At 45.7% G+C, this 20,025-nt stretch overlaps 1 protein-coding gene and 1 long non-coding RNA gene across 2 annotated transcripts; one reads left to right on the top strand and one right to left on the bottom strand.

Annotated features, from left to right (window-relative positions):
• Positions 1-828: 828 nt before the first annotated feature.
• Positions 829-13,881, top strand: LOC147199694 (uncharacterized). The gene is made up of 3 exons (XR_015101830.1): positions 829-931; positions 5,758-5,882; positions 13,575-13,881. It is a non-coding gene; the product is annotated as an uncharacterized LOC147199694 (long non-coding RNA).
• Positions 10,677-19,527, bottom strand: LOC147199693 (actin-related protein 2/3 complex subunit 1B-B-like). Its single transcript, XM_086120171.1, has 10 exons — positions 19,367-19,527; positions 17,013-17,129; positions 15,571-15,675; positions 15,283-15,505; positions 14,590-14,697; positions 14,193-14,435; positions 13,592-13,667; positions 11,689-11,888; positions 11,134-11,224; positions 10,677-11,033 (listed from the first exon to the last, which is right to left on the bottom strand). Exons 2-10 carry the CDS (start codon positions 17,074-17,076, stop codon positions 10,995-10,997), a joined length of 1,149 nt encoding a protein of 382 aa, XP_085976297.1. The 5' UTR covers positions 17,077-17,129; positions 19,367-19,527; the 3' UTR covers positions 10,677-10,994.
• Between the last annotated feature and the right edge of the window lie 498 nt (positions 19,528-20,025).

Here is a 20,025-nt window from a genome sequence, read left to right as displayed (position 1 = left end):
AGCAGGTGAGGAAAATCTCGATGAAAAATGAGCCGCCTGCGTGTAAACACACACACACCTTTAAAATAAATAAATAAATAACGGCAGCGGTGCACCTCTTTGATTTGACAAACCTTCCCACCAAAATGGCTGACTCGCTGTGTCTTAAACACCGTCATTGTTTGCGTTCTTTTCGTCAATTCTGTCATGATCGACACAAGTTTGTGTCAATCAGACAAAGTGGTGCCCGACTTTTTTCAGGTGATTTGGTTTTCGTATTGGCGCTAAAATGTGCCAAAGTCCATTGAAAAAAAAAGAACCCGGCAACCAAAATGGCCGACTGCATGCACGGGTGTGCCGACAGGCCGATCACATCTCATGTCATCTCGATGTACATGTGCTGATATATTCATATTTTTACAAAAGGAGGTTATTTACTTTTCACGTTGGCAGCACATTGGCAGATTTGTTTTCCCGACATCCCGTCATGGTGGACAGGCATGGCGAATTTGGACAAACTGGTGCTGGATACAAATACAGTATTTTACTCATTTTACTTTACTTATTATCCAATTGGCTTAAAAAAAAAAGGGCCAAAATCCCTGAAAAGCTGAACCTTCTGACAAAAATCGTTAAAAATTTTGCTTTTTTTGTGTAAAAATATATGCGTGTATATATATATATATACAGTAAATATTCCCATCCCAGGAATTCTATGAAAAGGAATATCCTTCACCCGTAATAAAAAGCTATGCATTAACATTTTGACTACGATATTACGTGTTACCGGAGGTTGCGTGGCCGGAAATTCCACTCACGTAACCCGGATGGAGGCATAATTCCGCGGGAGTTTAAATACACGCAACGCCCACCCGATGCGACGGAAAAGACACAACGTTGAGACAAGTTTTCACTTGGCGTTTTTCGATCATCAGATTCTAAACGACGACGTGTAAGTGAGTTTTTATTGCCGTGCGTTTTACTGTAATTGTCAATGATTTTAACTTTATTCACTTACGTCCTGTAGAACGCGGAACTAGCTTAAAAGCAGCACCCACTCGGCACGACCGAAGAAACGTGTTCGCTTCGCCGTTTTCATTCATCAGATTCGAAACGAAGACGTGTAAGCGGCTTTTTATTGGCGTGCGTTTTACCGTAACTGCGAACGATTTTAACTTTATTCACTTACGTCGTGTAGATCATCGCATCGAAACGTAGAAGAACTGTAACGACTGGAGCGGAGCGAGTGAAATGCATCCGTTTGAGCGAGGCTGGACACAAAGTTAAAAACATCCAGCAGACACTTGGGTTCGGAAAGACGCAAATCTACGAAACTTAAAAAAAAAAAGACACCGATGCAAGTCCTGATGACAAGCCACCATCCAGCAAGGAAGCAATGCAAATGGAAACAAAATCCTTCAGTATGCACAAGAATTACCAGACATCGGTGATCAACGGGACAGTTACTTGCAACTAGCAAGAAAACTGTATGACGCGCAGGCAAACATTGTCATAAACCAAAGAATGCATCCAACAAAACAATCCAAAATACAATTTTTTTCCCCAAGACAGAAAAAAAATAAACATTAAAATACTGTATGTATTTTACTGTTTTGATTTTTTTTTGGATACACCTGTATTGCAGTTTTTGGACCGTATATTTTTGTATTTTATTGATTGTGTTGTTAGACGTGCATTTTGTCAACATACTTGCAGGTTCATAAAGGACATGTACCATGCTCATTTCCCAAAAGAGGCATTTCTGTTATCAGGACAAATTGGACAGCGCAAACACGAGTCCGTACTAGAGAATATTTACTGTATATATTAGTGCTGTCAAACAATTAAAATATTTAATCGCAATCAAATGCATAATTTCATAGTTAACTCGGAATTTGCCGTAATTAATAACGGATGTTTTTTTATATATTCTAAATTTTCTTTGATTTCTTTTTCTCCTATTTTTCCCATTTCAATGCTCTCATCAACATGGAATCGTGAATCCGTTTTCTTTGTGCAAAATGCAAATATTTACGGAAGCAACAATTTCGATATTAAAATTTTCCATGAACATTTTTCACTTGGAGCAGTTATTCAAACTTGGAGCACATTTTATTATTTTCGAGCGACGTAACATCGGTACCGGTCCGCGGACCGGCGGTTGGGGACCCCTGGTCTCGCGTGCTCCGGAGAGCCGATTTGAAGTGTAAAATCGCATTTGGTTTAAAAGTTGCAAGCGCATCGGATCTTTGTCGTGAATGTGTGTGTTGCGTTCGTTGGTGGCTTGGGCTCGTCTTTGCCGTCGACAGAAACTCTCGACGTTATGTTGAGCGACGCGGCGACTCGATCTTGTTTTGCGTAGATTGCGGAAAGCCTCGCTCGGGGCTTTTCGCTGACTTGGTCGTGTATTTGCTTCGGAGGAAAAAAAAAAAAAAACATCCGTTAAGGCGCCGTCTTCTCAGCCTTTTAATCGCGGCTAGTGTTGTGCTGGCATCACCGAACTGCGGCGTAAATCTCCTTGGGAGCTTTTCGGCCGTGATGGACGGATTGAAAAAGCAAGCTGCCTCGACATTCAAGTTTGGAAACCATTTGGAAGCGTCTTTGATTCTTGGTGTAACGGCTCCACTGAAGCTCATTGAAGATTCAAGGCCGTCGTGTACGTTCGGTTCTTGAAATACACTTTTTACCAGACGTGAAATTGTCTTTGATGTTCGGCAAAACGTGTGTGAGATTTGCCGAAGACCCAAAATTGTTTTTAGTCGTTCACGAAAAACTGACCGTTTGCCTCGTTGATTTAAGTCGAACGTTGCCATTTGTATATTTTGCGATTATTTATGAATTATCAATGATCTATTTATTTCTTATTTAGCCGAATGATCTAAGTTACTCGGCAACAGTCGAATAAGGGGAGAAACTACCACCCCCCCCCCACACACACACACACAATCATGTAATTGAATTGAATTGAATACAACTTGATTGTCAAATGTGCTGTACCATACAGCATGTTTGCCCCTCATTGAAGAATCAAGATTGTCCTTGGCGATTACGAAAACACGTACAGGGCGATGGCTCGGCCCGAGGGTGTCTTTGATGTTTCCGAGAAGCGCGTCGCTTTCGTTCAAGATGACCTCGTGTCTTTGATGATGAGCGAAAACTGCAGACTCGGCTCACTGAGGGCTTGAGATGGTCTTTGATGACACGGTACGCGGAGCTCGGCGAAGAGTAGCGTGTCGCCGAGCGGGCACGCTTGTTATTGGCACGTGGCGATCGCGCCGACGCCGTTTGGCATTACACGGCGACAGGTCGTGAAGTGCGTCGGGAGCTTCTGCTCGGCGCTGTTGAGAGAAAAGAAAAAAAAAAGATGTAAAAAGGCCGGCCGGCCTCGTCGGGAATCCATTTGTGCGGCCTCGGCTCTCCCGAGGCTTCCCGGCAGACAAAACCGCTCATCGGAGGCGACGAGTCGGCCGAACGACGCCTGACAGCCTCGCGCGCCTCATCAACTATTCAAGCGAAAGACGCCTTACAGGCGCCTGTTCCGAAGAGAAGAGTGTGCGAGCGCAGCCATCGCTAGGAGCGCGACTGCGCAATGCATTGCGGGTCGGCGGAGGCGACTGTATGTAACTTTGAGATACCTCTTTGAAGATGCCCAAGCATCTTTGATGTTGGCCGAAATCCGTAATTGCCTGTTACGCTTACAAAATAAAAATAATCCATGACGTTCCTTGACCCATAAATTGTCTTTGAGCTTCACAAAAAGACGTCATTAAGTTGCCTTTGCTGTTTATGGAAATATTTTAGGGTCACTGACTGTTTAAACATGCTGCGGTCCAACCCTTGATCACGAAACCTGGTCTCGATCCAGATGTGCTGTCAAGTTTCGGGCCCATTTCCAAACTGCCTTTCATTTCCAAAATTCTGGGAAAAGTGGTGCACATGCAGTTGAAAATTTTCTTGGATGAACATAACATCTTGGAGGTCTTCCAGTCAGATTTCAAGACGATGCATAGCACGGAGTCAGCCCTGTTACGCGTTTCTAATGACATCCTCCTGGCAAATGACGCTGGGGACCACGCGCGTCTAGTTTTATTGGACTTAACTGCAGCATTTGATACAGTGGATCACAGTATTCTGCTGTCTCGTTTGCAGCACTTGGTGGGCATTGGCGGCAGCGCTCTTGAGTGGTTTAGGTCCTATTTAGCTGACAGAACCTTCAGTGTCAGCCTTGGCTGCTTTGAGTCACGCACTGCTCCCCTGTCACGTGGTGTTCCACGGGGCTCAATTCTGGGGCCTCTGCTGTTCTCGCTGTATCTGCTTCCATTGGGTTCCATCTTAAGGAAACATGGTATTCCCTTCCACTGCTATGCAGATGACCGCCAGATCTATGTCCCACTGAGCAAGAAAGACGCCTTCTCATTAAGGCCACTCCTATCCTGTCTGGAAGAAATCAAAACCCGGATGGCACAAAATTTCTTGAAATTCAATGAAAAGAAGACAGAGGTGATATTGTTTGGTCCCAGTGGCCCTTGTACATCCCATCCTGTAGACTTGGGCCCCCTGTCTCCTTATCTTAAGTCAACAGTCTCAAACTTGGGCCTTAAACTGGACAGTGATTTCAAACTCGATCGGCAAATTGGTGCCGTTGTTAAATCCAGCTTCTTTCACCTCAGACAGCAGGCCAAAATAAAACCTCTCCTCTCACATGAACACTTTGAGACGGTAATTCATGCCTTTGTCACATCCCGGCTCGATTACTGCAATGCCCTTTACTTTGGAGTCCGCCAGTCCTCCATTAAGCGCCTTCAGCTGGTCCAGAATGCCGCCGCTCGCCTCTTGACTGGTACTCGTAAGAGGGAGCGCATAACTCCTACTCTGGCATCCCTTCACTGGCTCCCCATTCATTTTAGAGTTATTTTCAAATCTCTGAATAATCTCGCGCCACCTTACCTCTCTGAGCTCGTCCGCCCCTACGCACCTGCCCGGCGCCTCAGGTCTGTGGACCAGACATTATTAGAAGTACCAAGAACTGAACTCGGGCTCAGAGGGGATGGAGCCTTTTCCGTTGCCGGTCCCTCTCTCTGGAATGACCTCCCACTGAACATTCGGCAAGCCTCCTCGCTGCCCATCTTCAAAACCCTCCTCAAAACTCACTTGTATTCTTTGGCATTCGACTCAGCATGACTTAGATTTGTTCTTGGTTTTACTGTTTGGTGCTTTCTACCGCCTTTATTACCGATTTGTCTTACTGTTTATTGTGCATGTTAAATTGCTCCATGTACAGCACTTTGTATGCAGCGATGGCTGTTTGAAAGTGCTCTAGAAATACTGTTGACTTGCCTTGTTCTGGCTCCTGTAGAGCCATGTAACATTTGTTTTCTGTTCCCACAGTTACAGAGCGGCTTTATTTTGTAAAGTCAATTTGTTATTGTGAAGGGCACACCGGGTGTTGTCGCGTTGTCACTTGTTGTTTCACGTTGCGTGGGGAACCTTCGAACGTTGGACTGCGGCTTCGTGTCGTAGGCCAAGCACAGCCTGTATGTAAATTGATTATGTAAATGTAGTGATCATATTACTAATTAGTGGGGTGTGTTCGCCGAATATTTACATTTGTGGGGCGTTCCAATTGTTTAGTTAGCATTTACGATGGCAATTAGCTGATTAGCTCGCGAACGTTAGCAACACGAGTTCGTCACGCGACAGACAAGTAGGGCTCATTGTTTTGCCACGTTTCATTTTCCAACAACGTCTAAGTGTTTTTATGTGTTGTGTCTGTTCCAGTTTTACACCTTCTTGACTCGCCTGTGAATAAATCGCAAGAAATATCAACGGTGTGGTCGTTGAAGGAGTTACCTGTCCGTCGAGCCGCAACGGGGACACGGCGAGGGCGGAACACTGTCTTTGAGGTTTACAACATTTGAGCTATGAATTGATTACATACACGTGAATTGCCGTCAATTGCACTGTTTTTTTTTTTAAGTCTTGAAAAAAAAATTATTTTTTTTTTAACCAACTCCCGTTTTTCATTCGAAACAAAGGTTGATCCTCATTTTTTTTAAACTATTTTATCGTGATTGAAAATGTTTAGAAAGTAAATCGAAAAAGTCTGAATTTATAATCGCCGTCAATTCGATGCAGATTTTTGCCATTCACAGGCCGGCACAATTGCAAAACAAAAAGACAACAACAACAAAAAAGATACAAGCATACAGCAATGATTCGGTAGTAATACTCTGAAAAATGAAAAAGTGAAAAATGTCCAAAAAGAAGCAACAGGACACTTACAAACAATCGCAAACGTCTCCAACATGCTGCGTGTCTCGTCCTTGGATGGCGATGACATTTGCAGGGCGATGATGACGGCGCGCGGTGGCGTTCCAACTTGGCATTTGGTTTCCCAGAATGACGCCGGTGTCGATGCCGCGACTCGAAAACGGATGAATCCAAGATGCGACGAGACCCTCGGTGCTCACGCAATCGATGCCCCACAAAAACACGTCAGCGAGTCTTACTGCAAAAGTCAAATAATAGCGATTGAGGAACTCGCTCCCGAGAGTTCCGTTGGAAAATATTCCGGGAGGTTGGGAATGATGCCGCCTGACAATGAGACGCGACAACCTCGACAAGGTACTGCACTTTTTCCTTGCATTATTTATCCGGCTTCCGCAAATAGTCGCGCGGATCTGCTAAAATGGTCAAAAATAAGCATCCATTTTTTCATGCTCGAGCCAATTCGCATCAGCGAAGAACATGCGGTGCGGTGAAAAAAAAAAAAAGCAAAAAAACATTGGAAATCGACATATGTGCTAACGTTAGCGTAGCCTGTGTGAAAACCTACAGCGTACAGTCATCTCCCCCTCATCCAAAAACTCATCTTCGCAAATCCACTGGTTCCTTTTTTGGTGGGGGCGGCAAGGGGAAAGCAATTTGTTTCTTGTTTGTTTCTTTCTGAAACACACTAAATGGCCACAAGATGGGGTCATAGCATCATTTCAAGGGAAGAAGCCGACCGATTCATCGGTTTTTCGACCATGATAACCGTTTTTTGGGTTCCGTCGGATTACCCAATGGGAAACCACGGTAACTAATGTTGGGTTCCGTAAACGTTCAATTAACTTTATGGTCAAGTATGAAGTATCCGGTTTGTATTGCAGCAAACGGAATCAAAATTAATTTCATTGTATTTCATTGCAGAAAGGGTTCTTTTTGGCAGCACCTCTGACTGTTCAATCACCTACATTTTCACAAGTGATGTGTCGGTCGCGAACGAGCCGGTACAAAGAGTACAAAGAGCCTGCTCTTTGAAGTGAACGATGAGCCGTTTTTAGACGAAAAAAAACGACCATGTAGAGTAAGGTGTTTTTAGCCCAAAAAAAAAACGACTGTGTAGAGTAAGGCGTTTTAAGCCGAAAAAAATGACCATGTATAGAAAGGCGTTTTTCGATGAAAAAAACCACCATGAATAGTAAGGCGTTTTAACAAAAAAAAAAAAAAAAAACGACCATGTATAGAAAGGCGTTTTTCGATGAAAAAAACCACCATGAATAGTAAGGCGTTTTAACAAAAAAAAAAAAAAACGACCATGTATAGTAAGGCGTTTTTAGACGAACAAAACGATCATGTGTAGTAAGTCGTTTTTCGACGAAAAAAACGACCATGAATAGTAAGGTGTTTTTAGCCGGGAAAAAAATGACCATGTATAGTAAGGCGTTTTGAGCCCAAAAAAAAAAAGGACCACGTACAGTAAGGTGCTTTTAGTGGAAAAAAATGACCATGTATATATAGTAAGGCGTTTTTCAACGAAAAAAAACAAAACATGTATAGTAAGGCGTTTTAACCCGAAAAAAACAACCATGTAAAGTAAGGCGTTTTTAGCCGAAAAAGATGACCATGTATACTAAGGCATATTTAGCCAAAAAAAACGACCATGTATAGTAAGGCATTTTTTTCGGCCAAAAACGCCTTACTATACATGGTCTTTTTTTTGGGCTAAAACCGCCTTACTATATACATGGTCGTTTTTGTATACGTTTACGTTTTTGCCACAATACATCTGCGGCCCGCAGCAGCTCAGCATCTTATCCTCGGGCTGGTGACGGAAGAGGCGAAAAGGGAGGGGGTAGATGGGGGGGGGGGGCAGGAAGAGTAGGCCGGGAGCGGCGGGGGACTCTCAGTCTCCTACCTCATCCATCCGTTCCATTCACGAATCCCGGAGACACTTTTGGGAACGTGACCTACTCCTCTGCTGCCCTCCCGTGGACACTACGTGAAAGACGACTTGCATCACGACACCAGCTCGCTCACATGGAACATCAACACACGCGAGCACGCACACGGACACACGCGTCACCTCCTCCTCCCTGCTTCCATCTCCTCCTCCTCCGGCTTGGATAAATATGGCCAGGAGATACAGTATATAACGTGTTACCATGGTGACGCGCTGATTTATTTATCTATTTATTTGGTGGCGACAGACGCACCCCCTCACACACACGCGGGCAAACAAACAAACAGACACACAGACAGACACAGGCGCAAGAAGCTTCAACATGAGCAGCCAAAACGACTCGAGGCCATGACTGATGTCTCTGGGAAGTGCTTCACCTTTCTTCCCCTTCATCTTCCCCTGGGACTCATTCTCATGTTGATGGCTGAGGGCTAATGTGCTAGCTAGCGCCTGTGTGTGAGCGTGTGTGGGTGTGTGTGTGTAAGATGACTGCTGCTTTAGTGTAAAGCATTGTCCACCATTGCGTCATTGGTCTCCAGCTATCACATGACTTTCCTCCTGCTTGCACACCAGACGGAGACACCTATATGTGTGTGTGTGTGTGTGTGTGTGGGGCAGATGGTGGTCTTGATGGGGATCTCTGGAACATTTAGACACTTGTTGCCGCGGCGTCGTTTTCTCCGGAGGTGTGAAGCAGCTTGCGGTCGTCCATCAGCAGACCTCCGCCAAGGCCAAGCAGGCCTAAAAGTGTTTCCGTTGAGTTGAGTTGTGTGCGTGTCGTTTCATTTCAGCACTGTAAGTGGCTAACTAACTGGCTAGCTAGCTCCATTGTTGTTTAGGGATAATAATGCTAACTGCCAAACCAGCTTACCCGTTGTGATAATACAAACTCTTTGATTTATTTTTGCATAATCTTGTTAACTAACTAACCAGCTAAATAACTACCGGTAACTAATTCTGTCACTCACTGAGCTTTTTTTTCCGGGCGGGGGTCGTATTAATGCCGACTAATCAAACTGAAGTGTTGATTTTGTTCTAATACCGCCAAATAGCAAACTAACTGCAGCCTTGTTTTTCTGCAATTCTGCTGACAAACGAACAAACGGACTGACTACCAACGTGACTCTATTTCTAAGACTGTCAAATTAACTGGGTTGTTTTTTTGGTAGAATCCTGCAAATCACATCACAGCAAGCTAACTCCATCATTGCATTTGCTCTCCCTGATCAAACGTCAGTGGAAAACCTCAGCTTTCGTGTTGCTGTTTTCTGCTCGTCAGAGCGAACACAAAGGCGGATAAAACTCTCCCTGGATGCTTTTTGCCACTTGACCTCCTCCAGGTGTGCATGGCAGGGGGGGTCTGAGGGTTTCACCCCCCCTAATGGAGGTCAAGTGCTCTCCAACCCGGCAGCCTCTTTTCTCCCCGCACACCAGACAGACAAGGCGGCACCTCTTTTCGAGCTGTCTTGAACACAAGGGGGGGCTTTCTCTTTTTTGTTCACGGCCGCGCTCGGGTCAAAGCAAAGCGGCCGTCGCATCACTCACACGCACTACGCCGCGCAAATCCATTTTCTGGAATACAGCCGAGCTAACTAACTCAGTGGTAATTTTTTTTTCTACGGTCCGGTCAAACAAAAAGGAACTCGCTCACTTCAACTTGCTACCAAACAGGACCGGAGCCTTTTTCTGAATAATAATCAGCCAGCTGACTAATGAACTCTTTCACTCAACTTTATACTTTGTGTAGTGCTGGTGACTAACGTTGACTGCTTCAATTGTTATATTTTTGCTGAGTTCGCGAACTAAGTTACTCACTGACTCAACTGTTTTTTCAGTGTTGTTGACGGTCAAATTCATTTCACTCGTGTCATTTTAATTTGTGAAGTAACGCATTCATTCAAATTCATTTTGGGCATCACACTCACCCAATTGTACTTGGTCGCGACATCCTGTCGTGAACTCAACGATTGTTTCTTCGTCACGCGTGCCAATAGGATCCAAGTTTGCGTATGCTCGAAGTTTTCACCAAAGACCTCAGCATGCGCATAAATACGCCCGATTAAGCAGCAGATGTAGATTCCCTCAAATTGCAATCGTTTATCATCATTATCATCTGCTCGGCGCACCCTGTGGGGTTTCATTACTATCCTTAAAAAAGTTGGGATATTTTTATTCCCCCCCGTCGGCCAAATTGCCTTTTGCCCTTTAATAAGCACGCCGCGCCGTGAACTCTCCATCTGAAATATGATAATAAGCACAAGACAGACATGAAAATGTGAGACGCTTCTAATAATACCGTACATGAAAAGGAGCCGCACGTCTTCGGTGTCTCATTGCAGGTGGTTGACTTGCTCAAGCGGAAATCGGTCGCCCTCTTGTGGCAAGCACGGAGACAGCACCGCCGGTGGCTCGCCCTTCACCAAACTATAATTCTGATATAGTACGGAATCAGGAGAACAGAGGCCGCGGAGAATGGAATGCAATTTGTACCATTTATTAAATGCATATTATGACCAGCATAAGCGTCGAAATAGGAGGACTCGCAGCCTCACATCGTGGATATCATCATTATTGTAATCTATAAAATACTGCTGGAAGCGTTAGCCCAGGTCTTGCATCATCGGGACCGTTAGCGGACGTCCGGGTTAGTGCCGCGGAGCTAACGCAGACGACGCACCCGTCCGAGTGTTTGACCTGAGCATAAAAAATTTAAAAAAAGAATAATAGTAAGACCGCCTTAAAAATATGGCGCAGAAGCTTTGTGTAATAAGCCTTCTTCATATGAGTCACTTCACACAATCTTCAGGTTCCTCATAGACGACTCCAGAGTCTGAACACAAACATAAAACAGAAACCATTTCGCATCTGTTAGTGCGGGAGGGAGGGGGGTGGGTGGGGGGGGGGGCAGAGAGTGAGATTGTGTGTGAGACCTTGACATCCCAGATGCACATGCCTCCATCCATGCCAGTGGTGCAGAACTTGGTGCACTGGTTGCGCCCCCCTTGCAGCACCGAGATATGACTGAAACGGCAAAAGACGAAATGAGAGGGCCTCGCAAATGTGCTGGCAAACACAGATAGTTCTCGGGACCGTTTCCACACCATTCCCGCCCCCCTTAAAAAACACATTTACATGAGCTCGACTTTTTGACTGTTTCCAGATTGCCCTCTCCCACCCCCAAGGACCAACAGGTGCATCCTTGCGCGGGAAGCCGTGCAAATTGGAAACTTAAGACGGTTCTGGGGAGTTTTTCCACCTCCCGTTTGCGCACGGTTAGCATTTTCCCACAAAAATAGAGTTTCAAGGTTGCGACCATTGCCAGCAGTCTCCTTGATGGAACACCAACTGGTCGACCTAAAACCCATTTTGTCAGCGAACGGCATGTTGAAATATTTCCATTTTTGTGTCGTTTGGTCACCCTGAAAAGAATGCCCACGTTCGGAAGGGCGGAAGAACGCAATCCCTCGAATTGAGCCGGCACGCACCTGATGCTGTTCTTGTGCAGCGTGCTCAGGTCCTTGTCGGTGGTCTGGGTCTCCGAGGCACGGCGGTCCAAGTTCTGGAAGCGCTCCCTGGCGCTGATCCCCTTCTGGGCCGCCTGCTTGGGGACGTCCAGTTTGCCCCCAAAGACCAGGCCTCCTTTAGCGGCGTCCAGCACGAAGAGCATGGGGCAACAGTCGTGGCCCTGAAGGGGGCGGGGACACAAGACGGGCACGTCGAGTCCGTGCCGCTAGCTGCTATCGGCTAACTTGAGCGCTGGCGTGATGTAACAGAAACTGCCAGAAGTCACTTTTCGAACGCCGCAAGGAGATGACGCAACCGATATTTGACCGCAAACGGTGATGATTGCAAAATGGCGGTCTTTTTTTTTTTTGTCTTGCACGTCAAGTTTTTTTCTCCTCAGCTCCCCCTCCAAATATGTCAAATTCCGCAGTCATAAGAAGAGCTGATTAAGCCTGCACTTAGCGATTTGTTTTACTCTTTATTGTATATGTTAAATTGCTCCACGTACAGCACTTTGTATGCAGCGATGGCTGTTCGAAAGTGCTCTAGAAATACAATTCAATTGAATTGCACTTGGCGGCAACTTCTTTGTGCCGTCGCAACCGAGACGCAGAGAGGCGCGTCGATGTTGTCAGGACCATCGACATTGGCAAACGGAAAGCTAGCAGAACAGGAACGAAGAGGATTCGTGCCGGCTTTTCGCTTAACCTTGCAACCAGGGACGTACTCGATTCTATTTCATTTTTTTTCTGTTTTATTTACATTAGAGGTGTCAAATGACCGCATTAATTGCGATTAATTAATTACAAGTCTTTTTTTAAAAAGGTGCATTAACAACTTTAATTGCGTTAATCTATATTTTAATCGCTGGAAGGGTTCGATTTTAAACTTGCTTCTGTAGGTGGGTTGCCCTTTTCATGTGTTTATGCGTGAGGCATGGTGTCCTCCGTAGACCACTAGAAGTGATTGATGTTTATTTCGGCACGTTTAGTTTGTCACGATGAACAGTGTTAGTTCTGAAGTGCTAATTTACAGCACTGCGATTTAGGGGCAGTTTGATTTATTGCTTATTATCCGAAGCAAGTTCAGTGTTGAGTACTTGTATTGCGCAGAAAATTGTTCTTACTGTTTTTGATACGTTAACCCAAGTACTTTCTAATGTCCTATTTTATTTTTATTTCGTACTTCTTTGGAGATTTACAAAAAGGTGCTCTTCCCCTTCGTGGTGGAAACTAAAGGTTGCAGGTGGGGCTTTGACTACTCTCAAATAGAGCAGAAAGTAAATGGCTAGGACGGAATCTGTTCGAGTCTGCCGAAAAACAATCAAATGCTTTCTAATGCCACTTTTTTCTTTTATCTTTTGAGCTGCCTCAATAATGTCAAGAATTTAAAACGAAAATAGGGTTTTTTCTCAGTCATTTTTAGATGCGATTAAAATATAGATGAATTAATTACAGACCCCAATTAATTGGTCGCACAAAGTTTTTGATCGCCTGACAGCACTAATTTACATGCGTACATACATATTTTAAGACAATGGGGAAGCTATAGCTCAAAAACGTGATGTGATAAGAGAAAAACGCAAAACAGTTCTGGGCACCGTGCCCAAAACATTGGCTTAAAAAAGATGCCAGCGCCACCTTAACAAAAATGGCGCTCCCCAGTGACACATCATGTATTCTTTATCCCCTGCAAAGAACAACTGATTGTTGCGACTTGCCCCGGAGGAGTTGCGACCGTCTCCATGTGTTGGTCTGTTCGTTCTATTCCGCCCAAGGCGTGCACACCACGCCTAAAAGAGAGTGTGTGTGCGTGTGTGCGTGTGTGTGTGTGTGTGTGCGTGTGTGCGTGTGACGTCAACACAAAGGTTCGAGGAGTACTTACAGCGGCGACTAAACTGCTCTCGGTGATGAAGGTAACGCACAGAAGAGGAAGCGTGTCGGACCTCAGACTGCTCACGCTGTGGAATTCGCCATAAAAAGTCAGACACACACACACACACACACACGTAAAATGCACATTTAAAACAGTGATTATTATTCATGATGTTTTATTGCTGCTGTTCATATATCATATTTGAATTGCCATTGATTTAATCAGACAAATTTAATGTACATTAAATTGTTTTACTGTTTGTTTTTTACGATATTCATTAAATTCAAATTCATCAACTATTTAACCGTTTACTCCACTCTATCATTTACAATGGAGGAACTTTTTTTTTTTTTTTTTTTTTTAAGTTCAATGCTAATGTAAAATAAATGATCTATGTTATTATTGACAATAAATAACCAATGACGAGTGACAAAGCATCTGAAGATGAAACGGGTTGGAATCGAACCCGCGACCTCCGCACCGGGAGGCAGACGTGCTCAGCAGTCGACCGCCGCGCCGCCCACAATCACGTGAAAAGCCAGCACGTCAACGTTGGCACTTCTTTGCCGAGAAATAACGTGAACCGCCGATGTACATCTTGAAATCTTACGTGCCGGTCTTGCCGCCCTCCGCGACCGACACGGCAGAGTCGTGCGAGGTCCAAGCCAGGCGGTTGCCCGAGTTGGAGAAGCAGACGCTGTGCACCCAGCCGCCGCCGCCGCCCGCCACTACGCTCGGAACCTGGCCCGCGGACCCCCCGGATTCGAAGAGCATCTCTCCGAAGGGCATCTTGCTGCCCCAGGGGGTGGGGCTCGGCTTCTCCTCCACCTCCTTGATGTAGGCCGAGAACACCCTGACAGCAGCAGATTGACGGACAATTCAAAAAGGCCCCCTTGAAAATGAAAATCCCCAAATACCCGAGGTGGTCCGCCTAATGGTTGAGCCACGGTCTCCCACTTTTCTGGAGTTGTTCCGCGAACCAGACTTGGTGAGTGAGCGTCGGTCACCTGCACTTGAAGTCACAGGAGCCGGCGGCCAGCAGCGCGTTGTTGGGGTGCCAGTCCAGACTGAGGATGGTGGAGCGGATGGGCTTCTTGATGTGCTTGCACACCCACCTGGAAGGGGCCACCGCACCATCACGTGATGTCACGAGGCATCGGCAGACGGACCGTATTGCCGCAGACGCCTCATTGAGCCGCTCGGCTCGTCGCTGCGTGACGTCAGCGCCGCCTCCACCATATCGGATGTGGCAGCTCCGCCCCGAACTGACGCCAAGTGAGTGGGCCCAAAGTGCATTCAGCAATCAATTTGCTCGGCAGACCGATGCGACTTTTAATTTGATGATCAAAAATGGGGGGAGTTTAGCATCAGACAGGAGGCTCGAGTACCCAGAGAAGGAGCTAGTACACAAGGTTTGAGGCTGGAGAATTATGAAGTCTTGAGACAAGGTTTCGCTACCTAATGAAGATATTAAGCTATCCTTGATTTGTCCCACGCTGGGCAGTCCGTCGAGACGTTTCGGACCGGTCTGAAGACAAAGTGGGCGGTCTCAGCACGCCGTTGTGACGGCTCGTGCTGAAACATGGAACGCGGTTTAAGCCGGTCCAAAAAGAAGTTTCCCCCATCAATGTTTGAAGGGCACTTGAACGATCGCAAACTTTGGAGCGAAAGCGGCGCGGCGAATGTCTGAGCTCGCCTACCAGTCGTTCTCCTGCTCGAAGTAGCAGACGGAGATGAGCCGCGAGCCGCTTCCCACGGCAAATTTGTTCTCCCGCGGCGACCACTTGACGCAGCGCGCCGCCCGGTTGATGCGCAGGATGACCAGGGTGGGCTTCCAGGCGCCCTCCTTCAGGGTCCACACGTAGGCGTTTCGGTCGGCGCCGCACGTCACGATGCGGTTGCTGTCGGGCGCCCAGTCCACGCCTAGCGGGGGGGGAGACGCGGCGGTCACCGCCAGCCGCCCGCCCGGCGAGTGGCCGCATCCTCACCTGTCACTTGACCGTTGTGCTCCTTGAGCTCGTGGATCCTGGTCCACTTGGCCCCGTCCTTCTTGTAGATGTGGACCTCGTGGTTGTTGGGGCAGATGGCCACTTCTGCAAGGGCGGACACGGCAAATGTCCCAAGACATGAAAACGGCATGACGACCGGCGTTCGAGGATGAACCGTGTTGTGCCTTTGCCTGGGACTTTTGGGGAAAGAAAACATCCGACGCAAACGTATTGCTCATTTTCCACGGATGGACAGCGATAGTTACACCTCAAATTGTTACGAATGTTGTCTTTCAGAGAAAAAAAAAAAAGAGACAATTCTCTGTCTGTTTGTTTTTTTTACAGTAGTGAGTTAGTGAGAATGCAAAAGACTTTTGGCCACCACCGTGTTCACAATTGCTGGTGATTCACCCGTGACAGCTCTCTGGTTTTATGTTGCTTCCGCCACTGATTCTCAACTCAGCTGTGTTTCGAGAGTACCTGAAAAAAACCCACCGCTGTATACAAAGTGCTGTACATGGAGCAAAAATAAGACATACCGCAATAAAAAAAGAAATGAATAACTAAGACAGTTGAAAGCACAAAAAGAGCCCCACTCAAAAGCAAGTCAAAAGCCAAAGGATCAAAACGAGTTTGAAAGATGGACACCGAAGGGAGCTTGCCCAACGTTCAGCGAGAGGTCATTCCAAAAAGAGGGCGCGCCAACGGAAACGGTTCCGTCCCCTCGGAGCCTCCGCTTAGTTCTCGCTACCTCTAACAGCGCCCGGTTCGCAGACCGGCGGAGGAGCTCAGAGAGGTAAGCCGGGCCGTGGCCGTCTCAAAAACAAATTGTACGATTTTCAAAAGAGCTCGAAAAGGGGGGGACAAAGTCGGAGTGATGCCTTTCCCTCTTACGAGCAGCAGTCAAGAGGCCAGCGGCGGCATCGTGGACCAACTGGAGACGCCTCGTGGAGGATTGGCTGACTCCAAAGTCAAGTGCGTGACAGTCAACCGGCCGAGATGTGACGAAGGCACGAATGACCGTTTCAAAGTGCTCACCGGAGAAAGGAGAGCCTTGACTTGAGCCGGCATTCATTTAACAACGGCATTCATTTGCCGGTCCAATTTCAAATCGGTGTCCTGTTTCGGACCCAACTTCGAGACTGTTAAGAGTATTACTGCAACCTTCACGTGCATTCGGGCAATTTAGTGTTGGAATAATTCATGTCGTATGACTCCAAGTTACCAACCCCCCCCCAAAAAACGTCTGCATGGTCAAAGAAAAATCGCTTCGATGGACAGGGCCTCAATGGCAGAAACGGGAAATGCTTTGGCCCACCTGGGAGCCAATCGCAGCATACCAACTCTTTCCGCAATTTGTTCTCTGGTCCTCGCATGCACGCCCGCACGCATGCACGCTCGCAGTGTGATGAGCGCAAATGTCAGAGGACACGGAAACTCACGGGTGCCATCTTTGTTCCAGGCGTGGCAGCTAATTGGTTCCAACAGGAAGCTGTGGAAGGCCATGGCCAATCAGAAAAAAAACACACTGGATGCCAAGCAGGAAGTAGCGTAGGAATCTGGTTGGGAAACACAAACACGCACGCAAATGAAGAGAAAATGCAATTTCATTCTTGTAGGATTCAGCGACCTCCTTCAAAAACAAAGACTTCATGCTGAGAATATTCCACCCACCCAAAAAAATACTACTTTGCTCTCGTAATATTCTAAGTTTGCTGCTGTAAATAGGGAATTTCTCCATTGCGAGACAAATAAAGGCTTTCTTATCTTTAAAAAAAAAAAAGACTTAATATATGCATATTTTAATTAGTGCTGTCAGTTTAACACGTTATTATCGTCATTAATTAAAAACAATTTTAGTGCGATTAATTTTTTTATCGCGAGATTGATGCGGCACCACGTCACGGATGTTACGTTGCACAAAAATAATAAAATGTGCTCCGAGTTTGAATTAGTGCTTCAAGTGAAAAATGTTCATCTCAAATTGAAAGTCGAAATTGTTTGTTTCAGTCAATATTTGCATTTTGCACAAAGAAAACGGATCCACGATTCCATGTTGATGAGAGCATTAAAATGGGAAAAAATAGGAGAAAAAGAAATCAAAGGAAATTTAGAATAGATAAAAATCTGTGATTAATTACGGCTAATTCTGAGTTAACTCTGAAATTATACATTTGATCGCAATTAAATATTTTCATTGTTTGACAGCACAAATTTTAATAAATAAACTGTTTGCAGCCACAATGGCCAATCAGAGGAAGGGGGCAAATGCAAATCAGGAAGTTGCGTGAGGAGGAGGAACTTGAAGAGCAAGCAGACACATAACGGTCACAAAGAAAAACGGAAGTTGGAATGCTTAACACGGGAAGCTTCTCAAAACTGAAAAAAAGTCCCTTTGGTGGGGGTGGGGGGGTGCAAATCTAATCCGAGGAAACTGTTAATGTGAACCAGACTGGCCGAGTCATGACAAAAGAATGATGCAGTTCTAAGACTCGAATGCCCCAACCAACAAAATGTTGTCCACGCACAGAGGAAATCGATTCAGTTGACTTCATTCTCAAAATGGCAAATTTTTTCCTTGATAAAAATACAACTTTATTCTAGTCTGCGTTTTATGTGCCAATTTTTGACCTGCTGTTTCCTTGAGGAAGATGACAATCATTGTCACATATCAGAATTACGGTATAATTGAAAAATGTGTGTTAGAGAAGTCAATGGGGGCCAAAATAGTCCTCGGGGTGGGAGTATATTGGTGATGAAAATCTCATTTTTCCCCATTGCAGTTGTAGACATGAAGTCATTTTATAGAACCGCTTGTTAAAAGCTCCGTGGCAAACATTCAGCCCATTAACCTTAAAACTCAACGATGTGTGGACTGTGGAAGAAAAAGAAACCGCGAAAAAAATGACCATTTGGGTAAAACCGTGGGTTAAACGATTTTTAAAAATGCTTAAAAATGTACAATACAGTACAGTGCTGGAGGAACTTTGCCAGAGCAGCACGGACTTCTGATGGTGCTATAGCGCCCCCTAGCCCTCGAGTAGCGCCGTGACCGGGGACAAGATAAGAATCGTTTGGGAATTGTCATTATACTGTATATAGCTTTTACGTTACTTTGAACAAACTTGTTGGCTTTAATTCTTTTTCTTTCTTTTTTTAAATACCCAAAACTTAATTTTAGTCTAATTTACAAATTCTCAAACGTCAGTTTTGCCCTCCTCCTTTTGTACGGACGTACAGCAATCCCGAAGCAAATACGTACATATAAAATGAAGAGCTCGCGTTTGTTATTTGTCAAAGACGAAACGAATGTCATTTTCTCTGCAATTTGTGAATTATAGTATTACGAGGCGTACTTTCGTTTAGTTTACATCTTTTAAAAGCATTGTCGTTCATGAAAACGTTTTTTTTTTAAATTGTACTGTAGTTGTAATTATTTCGTTCGCTTTGTTCACTGCGGTAACCTGAGTGGGTGATCGGGGGTCCCATGATTTATGGGGGATAAGTTCCCCTCCCCTGTACGGCCGTTGTCAACTATTTTCTAAGAAAAAAAATACAACCGTATTTTCGTAGCATCCGGCTTTTGTTTCAGTTAAACAACCTCCCTTCACGTGCTATTACACGGCAGTAAGATGGGAACCTCCAACCCACCAACAATGTCCCGTTAACCCTAAACAGGAAGTGAGCTCTGCGGCGACTTGACGAAACTAGACCCAAAGTTGCCACTTCTTCCATTCGAAGTCTGCACAGTGCCTATTTCCCATGTCCTCGTCTGCGTCTCAACATATATACTCACCCGGAGGGAAGCAGTAGACGTTGGGGGCGGGGGGGGGCTTGAGGTGGTGAAGGTGGTTCTCTGCTTCGCGGACTCTGGCCAGTCAACACGAACGCCAACGACGATATTGAAGCTGCCGAGACTGCGAGGCGAGAGAGAAAAAAAAAAGAGAGCGAGTGGGAGGGGAGGAAACAGGAAGTTGAAAGTGAGCTAGAAAATGAGGTGCGGAGCTTCAGTGTGTGTGTGGGGGGGGGGGGCAAAAAACTTGAGAAGCAGAAATGCATACAAGAAAGGGAACGAGTGTGGGGGGAAATTGGGACGGAAGGGAGAGGCTTGTGGCAACGCATGAGATCATTGGCTGCTGTTTTTTATTTTTTTTTGCACAAAATCAGCACTGTCTTCCAGTGCCCCCCCCCCCCCCGCCCGACTAACTGAGGGATGCCTTTGAAAGTTCAGAGGCGGTGATTCTTGAGCGGTGCCACGAGTGAGCCCGTTTATTTTTTTAATATTCAGCTAAAATAAACTATGCTGGTGATATTCCACCATTTTATCTAGGGATTAAAAAATATATATTTTGGGGGGGGGGGGTCTTCAGCATCCAAATTACACTTTATTTCTACCCTTTTCTTCAAGACTTATTATATTCCAGCTTTCCAAAAACAATCTGGCACATTTTTACA

This window comes from Hippocampus guttulatus, chromosome 9 (assembly GCF_054856545.1).
Source record: "Hippocampus guttulatus isolate MCC_2025c chromosome 9, RoL_Hgut_1.0, whole genome shotgun sequence".
NCBI classification, from domain to species: Eukaryota; Metazoa; Chordata; class Actinopteri; order Syngnathiformes; family Syngnathidae; genus Hippocampus; species Hippocampus guttulatus.
This window is presented reverse-complemented; position numbering and strand designations above follow the sequence as displayed.

Bases quoted from the DNA above. Each gene is read 5' to 3' on its own strand.
- LOC147199693 (XM_086120171.1), bottom strand. From the start codon at position 17,076: ATGGCCTTCCACAGCTTCCTGTTGGAACCAATTAGCTGCCACGCCTGG. The intron at 15,676-17,012 runs GTGAGTTTCCGT...CCGCCCTTGCAG, and splicing joins CTGGAACAAAGATGGCACCC to AAGTGGCCATCTGCCCCAAC. The intron at 15,506-15,570 runs GTGAGGATGCGG...CCCCCCCGCTAG, and splicing joins GCACAACGGTCAAGTGACAG to GCGTGGACTGGGCGCCCGAC.